This window comes from Heloderma suspectum, chromosome 4, assembly GCF_057233095.1.
Source record: "Heloderma suspectum isolate Gila_16-S chromosome 4, 16-S_ref, whole genome shotgun sequence".
NCBI lineage: Eukaryota > Metazoa > Chordata > Lepidosauria > Squamata > Helodermatidae > Heloderma > Heloderma suspectum.
In genome coordinates, this window is record NC_139461.1 from 112,213,545 (window position 1) to 112,223,946 (window position 10,402).

At 44.7% G+C, this 10,402-nt stretch overlaps 1 protein-coding gene across 2 annotated transcripts in view; it reads left to right on the forward strand.

Annotated features, from left to right (window-relative positions):
- F13A1 (coagulation factor XIII A chain) overlaps positions 1-10,047 on the forward strand; it is a 130,198-nt gene extending 120,151 nt beyond the window's left edge. For both annotated transcript variants that reach the window (XM_084850397.1, XM_084850398.1), the window contains exons 14-15: positions 6,186-6,322; positions 8,451-10,047. In XM_084850397.1, coding sequence (XP_084706523.1) covers positions 6,186-6,322; positions 8,451-8,598 — 285 coding nt within the window. In that variant the 3' untranslated portion in view covers positions 8,599-10,047. The remainder of the gene's footprint in view (positions 1-6,185; positions 6,323-8,450) is intronic.
- The last annotated feature ends 355 nt before the right edge of the window (positions 10,048-10,402 follow it).

Here is a 10,402-nt window from a genome sequence, read left to right on the forward strand (position 1 = left end):
CCCATTATGGTGGTAGTTCCCCCACTTTCTGTTGGTGGCTTGTTCAAAGGGAGTATGGACAAGGCAGCCCCTGTGTCTACAAGGGCATCGTAGGAGCGGCCCCCAACTTTAATTTTGACCATGGGGTCCCGTCTTGCCTCGGAGACGGCCAAGAGGGGGCCGGGCCCCGGTCTGTCCTAATCTCTTTCTTGTTCATACAACACTCTTTGTTCTTCCCCCTTGCTTTCTTTCTCTTTCTGTTTTAGGGCTTCACAGTCTTGCTTCCAGTGTCCAATCTTTCTACAAAAAGCGCACTGATCTTTTCCTAAAGGAGGCCCTTTTCTGTTCCCCTTTCTACCACCCTTCTTAATCCCTCCTTTTTCTGGTCTGAGAATGGCAGCAAGTAGTTTTGCTTGCCTCTTATCTTTTTCTTTCTCCTCCTCCTCCTCTCGTCTTTCACAAACTTTCTGGGCTACCTCAACCAGGACTCCCAAATCAGCCGCCAGTCCTCCTTCAACTTTTTGTAACTTCTTTCTAATATCTTGGCAGCTATTTCCTACAAACTGCGTTGTGAGAATTCGTAGGTTATTTGGGTCGTTCAGGTCGATGTCAGTATATTTAGCAAAGGCTTCTCTCAGCCTTTGGAGGAAAACGGTGGGGGGTTCGCTTTTGTCTTGTTTTAACGTCAAAACCTTTTGCAGATTGGGGGCCCTTCGAGCAGCCTGTTTCATGCCCGCCAAGACAAGCCGAAAGTATTCAGCATGTAATTGCCTTTGCGCTGCCGTGGCCACTCCCCAGTCAGGCCTCCCAATGGGCAAAACCTCTGCCACCCGCTCTTCAGTCACCTGGGGGTTCTCCTCTCTAAATCTAGTTCGCGCCCCCGCAAGAATAGTCGGTTTCTGACTAAGGAAACAAGTGTTCAACAACATCTGTGTGTCGTCCCAGGTAGGATTGTGTGTGAGCCTCACATTTTCCATTAAGGACAACAATGGGCCAGGGTCCTCCTCAAAGGGAGGATTGAACTGTTTCCAATTGTACAGATCAGATGTCGTAAAGGGGACGTAAACAAACATTGTCCCCTGAGGGTGTTGGGCGGTAGGATCGGGGACCTCTCTAATAGGGAAAGTTAATTTTACTGGTGGCTGAGGGTCCTTTCGTAAATTGTAATTAGGCCCTCCTTTGGTTTCCCCCTCTTTATCAGGCGCCTCTTCCTGAGTTCGAGGCCCCCAAGCACCCCTCATCTCTTTGAATTTTTTCTCGAGGGCATCCAAACGATCTTGGAGAGTGTCCTCGAACTCAGTCAAAGACCCAGGGCCAGACCTTGGCTCACGGGAGGGGGGGGGGGTCCATCTCGGGAATTTTTAATGGTTGCAACTCTTGGGCAGGCTCCCTTGGAGGAAATGGAGGCTGGGGCAGGCGTGGTCCCCCTGTGACAGCCGTCCCATAGGGAGGAGGAAGTAATGGATCCTCAGGGGCTGTAACTACCACCTTAGGTGTCCCTTTCCTCATCAATTTTTTTCCAGTTATCACAGGGAGGGCCAAGGACATACATTTAACTACCCACGGGGTGGGCCTGCTGCCGAGGGGCACGCAAGTTGCCCATGAATCAATATAGGGAAACTGGTCCCAACTTCCCCTCTGTGTTACTACTATACGCACAGCAGATACCAGGGTTGGGTCAAAAGACCCCTCGGGTGGCCATTTGGGTTCTAATACCGGCCATTCCCAGGCACAAAGAAAGACAAGGCGATCCTTTGTCATTTTAGTTCCATAATCTTGTTTGAAATGTGACCAGTTGCGCAAACAACACTCCAAGGGTGTATGGGACTCTTCTGAGGGCCTGGATTGGGACCCGCCCATGACGGTGGGATTTCACTCAACAAATCTCGCACTTCGCCTCCTCTGACCCAGCCCGTCGCCGAGACAAGGAAATGCAGATCGGGGCTCCTCACTCGCTTCGCCCGTAGGCGTCTCACACAATCACAAATGAACCACCGTCCCGCGTGTGTCCCCTAAGGTAAGTTGTTTCACTTACCCCAAGGCTTCCTCTGTCCCACCCACAGCCGCGTCCAGCTGCCTATTAATCCACTGCCGGTGCCAAAAAGGGGTGATCACGTCTCCCTCTCCCACTGGCGTTGGTCCCCAAGCGCCTCCGCCGCCGCCGACGTGAGGAGAAGGCAGTGTAAAACAACTACCTGTGGCCACTCCTCCTCCGCGGCCCCTCGGCTCAGCGCGAAGGGGACGCGCCCCGAAGCAGGATCCGAGTCACGGCACCAAATGGTTAGATAAAAAGTTCTTGCTTCTGGTTGAAAGAAAGAAAGGATGCCAGGCAGGCAGCAGTGGATCCAACACTATTTTATTGATCGTTTTGCAAAACGGGTGCAGAGCAGTCTGGACCCCGAAGCACGTGTGCAAAAACCTTTTATACCTTATTACTTCTATTGTTCTCGCCGGTAACCAATGAAACAGTCAGCACATCAGCTTACCAAGCCAATAGCCAATAAACAGCCAGTACACCAGCTTACCAAGCCGTTAGTCATGAGCGTGTCAGTATGGTTCCCTTCTTGCTCCGCCTACATTTTTCCCGCCACTCGGGCTTCTACGTAACTGAGGCGCCAACTGGTTATGGAGTCTCTTTGTCTAACAGTCACTCAGGTAATCATGTTAGCAGGGGAATGCGGAGAAGGGAGGTCTGTTCTGCCCTGTAGGACTTCTCTGGAGACAGGCGCTGTGGCAACCCTCAGCTAGCTCAGGCACCCAGCGTGTGTAGACATCCATACCTACAGTGAGTGATTAACTAATGTTGTAATGCCCTAGATTAATTGTGGCTATGAAGCCATGGTTAGTTGCTACATTCCAAGTATGAACAGAAAATGAATAATGAATTTCTTCAACCATGAGGGCTAGGACATTATTAGTTTTAGGGAGGGAAATGAAATATGGCATTCCTGCATTCTCTTTTAAAAGATAGTATGTACTTCTGAGCATGTGAAAAGGGAAGGGAAGGAAATCTGAATACAAAGCCTGCCTTCAGACATAACGCTAAACAGGGGTGGGCAGCCTCAGGCCTGGGGACCAATTCTGGCCCTCCGGGGTTCCCCAGATGGCCACACCGTTTCCCTCAACACATGGTGGCTCTCCGGCTTCCTTGCCATTCTAAAACTTTGAAATGCCTCTCCTAAGGCTTAGTTACTGGCAGAAATAGCTTCAAGCTACAAGATGCTGGTATCTTTTGTATTTTTGACCTCATGCCTTTTGCCTTTGACCCTGCTCCCTTTGCCATCACTGGAATGCAGCCCCTGAGAGCTTCTCTGAACTGAAATTCAGCCCTTAGGCCAAAAGAGGTTCAACACGCGTGTGCTGAGCCATGGTTTAATGTTCTCGGAATGAATTTAGCCTCTCCCTCTTCTCGGCATGGCCACAAGGAAGAGATTGGAAGCTTCTGCTTCCTTTTCAGATTAGCAGCAGTTTAGTGTGTCATCCAGACTCTAAACTGCAGTTGCTCTTAACTATGGTTTGTGAAAGCAAGCCAGCTTCATAAACTCTGATTTGAAGTTGGCTTGTTTCCACTAATTATAACTAAGATTAATCACGGTTTGTCTTGGTTTGGATGATTGACATGTTACAGTTAATCTGAAATGGAAATGAATTCTTCTGTACTCCCCCTTGCAGCCATTCCAGAGGAGGTGGGGTGTGTGTGTGTGTGTGTGAGAGAGAGAGAGAGCCCAAGGGGAGGTTTGTCTCACTCTCGTAATGCCAGACCAAGCTTGTTCTCATGATGCTAAACAGTGATTTAGCCTTGCATCTGAACTGTCCCAAAGTCAACTTTTCTGAGTTGTATTCGGGTTTCATGCTTAGTGTAATTCAAAACCAGAGCATTCAATGTATATTCAGTAGCCAAATCCTGTTCTCACTAACTTAGATGTAAATCCAGAATAATGCTGACTACCTTCCATGGAGCAGTCTTATGACTGAATTGAGAGAATAATATGATCCCCTTTCTTTTTTAAAAAATAAAGTCCTAGGAGAGAGAAATAAAAAATTAATATAATTCATAAAACCCTAGCAAGCAAAGGCTGAATTGGTTCATTCTCATGTGTTAAGATAAATGTGACATACCACAGATGTTGCCATGAATTATGCATTGTGTAGCATGGTGGGTTCTTTTCCTTTTATTTTTAAAGTGCTAATTCCTTATGTCCCTCCCAGGCAAAAGGCTCAGTCCAATCCCAGGAGGGTTTGCCAGGGTGAAGGCTCAGGCCACCATCCAGCACCTGTTAAAGTCTAATAGCAACCTTTCCCCGTCTCTGCAATAGAGAAGGCAACATTGAATTCCTTACCTTGACTTTAGTAGGCTCAGGATGAGGGCAGAAAGTAGCTTTTATTCTAGAGTTATTTCTTAGGCTGGTGGTATAAGCAAAGTGTTATCAGCTCTTGTCTAAATCAGCAAGGGCAATTTAGATGTCCTGGAGTTGACTTTTTATGCACTCAGCTCATTCAGATGCCAATACACATCTGGAGGTGCATGCCACATCTGCATTGGAATTGTGATCTGGATCTTCATGAACCATCTGGATACGCCTTTGATGGAGATGTACAGCCCCATCCAGGGTGACTAGCTGTTGTGTGTAACGCGTTCAAAAGAACCAGATAGTTGCTCATCTTACTGTGATGGCACAAAAGAATGTTTTGAAAGAAACAACTATCGTCAGTGCTAAAACTGTGCATGCATTGGCTATATGTGTGGTTGTCCTGCACCACTTCCCTGAGTGGTACAGAGTTCCAGGATTGCCCTCTTTACAGGGTCTGCTTTTTTGGAATGAGAGAGACAGCACTGCGATTCATGACTTCTTTGCAATATCCTGCTGGCAACTACCACTGCTGGCCTCATTGGAGGGAAAGGAAGCAGCACTCAGGCACCCACTCTATTGTGCCTGGATCCAGCTCCAACTGAGAGGTCTCCTCTCTTCTGCTACTGACTACTGCTGCTGAGACCATCAGAGGAAGAGGAAGCAGCAGCTCTTCCATTGTATTTAGATTCAATCCATTATCAGCTGGACTTTGCCACTAAGAATCTAGTACCTGAATTCCCCCCTCCTCTTCTCTCCCAGTCCCCATTCCTTTTGTGCAGTGTCTCTTAGATTGTAAGCCTGTGGACAGGAGCTGTCTTATTTCTGATATTGGAAAGCTGTTCTGGGAGCCTTGGCTGAAGAGCGGGATAAAAATGCTTTGAATGAATGAATACCTATTTATTTACAAATATACTAGCAGAGCATATTGTGAGCAAGCGGGCCTCCTAGAAACAGGCAGCACTATTGCTAATCCTGTGTCAAATTCTTTGAACAACATCATGGACATTTGAACCTGCATCCTGAACCTCAAGGCCTGTTTCTTGTTTAGTTAAAACTCCGAGCTCTCTGTGAAGTAATACAGTTTGCATTGCCTCAGCAGTGGAAGCCTCTCAAACTGTACTTAGTCCACATTAAACAAGAGGAATATTCTAATATTTATTTCTGTGTTTCTAGGCTGCCTTTCAAGAATTAACCCTCCCAAGGAGGCTCACAATATATTAAAAATGTAACATTCATTATGACATATTACAGACTATAAAACCATAATCTATAAAACACAAAAACATCTAAACATATTATAATAGCAGCTGTTACACAATATCAGCAAAAAACAATATGAATATAAAAACAAGCAGCAAAACATAAAGAGTTAAAACAGCAGCAGATAAATCCAGAAAGAAATATATCAATTAAAAGCATTTCATAGCAGCAAAAAGTCTTCTGAGCCTGTTTAAAATTCATCAACATGGGGGCCATATTACCTTCCTAGGGAGGGAGCTCCATGTTCCATAAGCATGGGGTCTGTGGTACCTGACAATGTAATACTTCTTGAGAGAAAGCCTACAAGCAGGGCCTCAAGCCAATGTTAAGATCCGGTCAGGTTTGTACTGATGCAAAATAACTTGGACCCAAACCATTTCAGGCTTTAAAGCAGTTTAAGTTGGACTAGAAGCCAATTGGTGACCGGTGCAACCAATACAAAATAGATGTAATATGTTCCGATGGCCTGGCTCCCACAAGCAACCAGAGATGTGCAGAGTTGTAGTCCAACACATCTAGAAGGCGCCAGCTTGGGGGGAAACTGCAAGAGTACAATATTTTGTTATCTGATTTTGATATGCATTCTTTCTGCAGGTTCCTGGAGAGAAAGTAGTTGGTAAGGACATGGCGGTGATAGTGGAGTTCACCAATCCACTGAAACAGAACCTCACCAATGTCTGGGCACGACTAGATGGGCCTGGCCTACTGAAACCAACCTCAAAGCAGTTCAGGTAAGAAAAGGCCACATATCTAGAATGTAGCACTGGTTTCCCAAACTGTGTATTCACAGCAAAATGAACACACAGCTACATTGATGATCTCTTGAGATCATCGAAGTCTGGGCCCCCCAACACAATGCCTGTGGACACTTCCCTTGATGCCTGCCAGCCCCCTGCTACTCCTTATTTAAAAAAAAATCTGGGAGGTTGGCATACTGCAGAATTATTTAAAACCCTTTAAAAAAGATAATGTGCATGGAATTCAGAAAATTCCAAGCTTTTCTCTGAAACCATGAGAACTAGAAACTGCCTCTTAAAAAAAGCCATTAAAGCTGAGATTCTTGGATCTGTCCACCTATTGAGATCATCTTCCGAGGCCCTCTTTTATGACCCCACAACCCTTGAGATACGTTTAGTTGGGACCAGGGACATGGTCTTTTCGGTGGTTGCCCCTAGGCTCTGGAGCTCCCTTCCAAGGGAGGTCCTTTTTACTTCTTCATTAATGACCTTCTAATAGCTGGTAGATACCTTCCTTTTTAAGAAAGCATTTAGTAGGTAATTTAAATTGGCTGTTTTAATCTCTTTTTCTCTTTCTCTCTCTTTTCTTTGAATATTTAAACTATTTTGATAGCTGTTGCATTGTTAGATTCCTGCTGCTGTTTGTTGTAATGGAAAGGATTTTTTTCACTGAACAATTATGGTCTTTGTTGTAAGCCACCTGGAACTCTTCAGAGATAATATGGGGTATAAATGTTTTAAAATAAATAAACTAACGAATAAATAACATGGTGCTGATCAAGTTTTCATTTGGCCGGATAGAGGTGGCAAGTTTTACTCCTAGAAAACAACCCATCATGGGTTATTTAAATATTAATTCCATTTGACTCCATGTATTGAAGATGATAAATGACTAGTCCATGCTGATGGCTTAGCATATTACTGAAAATCATCCATCACTAAGGTTACTTCAGGCAAATGGATTTAGTTCTGTTTTATTCCATTATCAAAAAATTAAAATAATACTCTTGTCCCCCGGGATGTATGCTGGGGTTTCTTTTTTAATTATCTCCGGACCAGGTCCCATTGGAAGTGCCCCCTCCAGCCTTCTACAACTGATCCTTGCTTTCATTGTAAAATGTTATTGCAGAAGGCCACTTTTAAGTCATTCTGACAAAGATATTTTTTGCCATCTTGCTAGGATGGCACAGGGTTTGTGGGTTTGTTTGTTTGTTTGTTGAGTACAGAGTCAATGCTAGAAAGGAAGCATTTTCAAAGCTGCTTACTGTTAGCGATATCATAGATATAAGGGCCAAACTAATTATAATGCAGTAGATCTGTAAACACTATGGGTTGGATTCAGATTTACGCTGGATCAACTGCACTGATGGAAATGGCTTTCCCTGCCCCTTCCTTCCAAAGGTAGCCCCTCCAGCCCCCTGAAAATGCTACACAGAGGGTCGGGAGCTCCTGCTGAATGGGGTGAGCTGTGGTGTGGCAACAGGGGATCTCCAAAAATTGGGCAGTAGGACCAACTGCAAGCAGAACCCTTCCTCTTGTGAAAGTTCCCTTTCTCTCACTGAAGGCAGATCTTGGATCCAACCCCATGTGTGTGTTTTTATGAAGTTAAGAACATTTGGATTTAGATTGGAATGCTACAGCCCTGGAGGGGGAGATTAACCCTTCCCCCTGCACCATTTTCCTGATTTACGTCACCCTTTTAGAGGTGGTATTTGCCGTGTGAGGAGAAACAGAGAGGTGTGGGATAAATAGCAGCTTTATATCAGGATATTGGCATAGCAGAAAGGGTTAAGCATGCACACACACCTCTTCCAGCACCACAGTCCTGATCTGAATCCTTCCTCTCCACAACTGTTTTGAACTTGAACAAGCAAGAGATCCTGTTCAGGGCTTGTCCAATCAGACCCTTTGCATCTGGTCGACCGTTATGAATTCTGTTGGGGTGTCCTGATGTGTCTAGGATTTTTTTGTTTTGTTTTAAGGGTCAAAACCCTCTATTTGGGATAGAGTATTTCTTTAAACTTTGACATTAGATTATCTTTGCCATTGCCAAAATGGCAGCTCACGTATTGGATTGATGGCCCATCTGCCACCCCATTGACACTGTTCTCTCTCCTTGCAGAGAGGTTCCAAGGAATTCAACCTTGACCTGGGAAGAAAAATGCATTCCTAAGCGGGCCGGCCTCCGAAAGCTGATTGCAAGCTTGAATTGTGATGCCCTACGACACGTCTATGGCGAGTTGGACGTCAATATCCAGAGTGCTGTGTAATGATCTTTCATCTTTCTTCCTTCATTCCACACACCTGCCCCCCGCCACAGTATTTTAGGAATTTCATTACAGGAAAACACGGTTATACTTCCAAGGGCCATAATCCAAAGCCTGCATGTGATTCATTCTGTGCATATACTTGAATTACCGTTCTTTGCTGTTTACATGTCAGATGCTTCCCCACAGAATCTTGGACCCATTCTTTAAATGCCCCCCATTTTTTTTTGTAAAAGCAGGGTACAATGGATTGGAAAGTTATTTTTATGCCAACCCCACTGAAATGGAGGGGGTGAAATAGCGCAGGAGCTCTGTTCCCCATGCATGGGACCTATATTTCATGGATCCTCTTCTCTGTCCAGATTTAGCACTGAATTGGCTATCTGTATCCAACGAAGGAAGGGAACTAAATACCAACAAAAAAACAACATGTATTTCGGGACGCAGAAAATTACTCAACATTAGATAAATTGAGTCCAATGAAGTGGCAGGCTATATTGTTTCTGCTTGTTCACATGTGTTTATGACCTCTTACATTAAAGCTAGGACAATTTTTTAAAGGTTCCAGTCCCTGGAGTACTTTGAACTTTAGTTTTAATTAAGGCTTGATATTTCACAGCCTTTTTTTTTTTTTTTAAGCTAAGATAGAAGTCTCCATGTGCAATAAAAATGCCATTTTTTTTTTTTAAAGTAGACATTGTCCCAGAACAACCTTGTTGGTGTGCAAATAAGGGTTTGGTACCACAAACAGGTTTTGAACTCTTGGCTCTTCTCTCAAACCTTCAGGAAAAGTGGGTCCATAAGAGCCTTTCCAAATGATGACAGATGTGAAGGGGCACCACAAGTTGAATGGGGAGGAATTGTGTCCACATCAGTTCTCATTTTGAAAAGGCATAATGCATGCTTACCTGGGAGTAAGCCCCCTGAACTTCATAGGACTTACTTCTGAGTAGACATGTAGAATAGAGGTGGGCAACCTGCAGCCCTTGTCCTAATTTCAAAAGCCCCTCTTCACATGATCAGAGTTGAGATGTCTGGCAAGGGCAATCTGTCCTTTCTTTGTCAGCCCACCACTTGGGAAGGAAGAGGGAGAAAGAGAAAAGGGGGAGGGGATAGAAAGAGAAAAGGGGTGACCCACTTTTGGCATGAGCCCTGTCCAGTGCCAACATGTGACCCTCGACACACACACAAAAATTTACCCACTTCTGATGCAGACGCTTGTAAAACTGTAGATGGTTCTGCGATGTGCCATGCACATATGTCTTGAGATATGATCTAACCAAAGTGTGCACTGTTAATGAACTTGGTTCACATGTGAGCTACAGTTTATGCTACTTTAACGCACTGCAGCACCTGCTTTTCTCTTCGGTTGGAACGGAAGGAGAGCCTAGAAAGCTCATGTTCCTCTAGTTTATCAACCAAAGCTAGCACAATAAAAGAATAACTGTACCTGATTGTGTCTCTTTCCATTTGGATCGACTCTTACCTGAGCAGCTATCTTGCAACCCCTGCAAGACAAATACAATATGACAACTTCAGAATTGATGCACACAATTTATTTCCCCTTTCTAGGCTTGCACGGTGTACTCTCAAACATACTGGAGTGACAGCTAGGTCGTATAGGTCTCAGGTGTGACCATCACGTTTGTTTCAAGGTTATGGTAATTTGTAAAGCCTTTTACTCTGGAATACTCAGATTTTACTCCTACAGATACTTCCCCTTCCCCTCTCCATATAACTGCAACAAGATTTCACAGTTGTACATTATAATCTTGCACACAGGGTCATCTTCTAGCTTCTTTCCTGT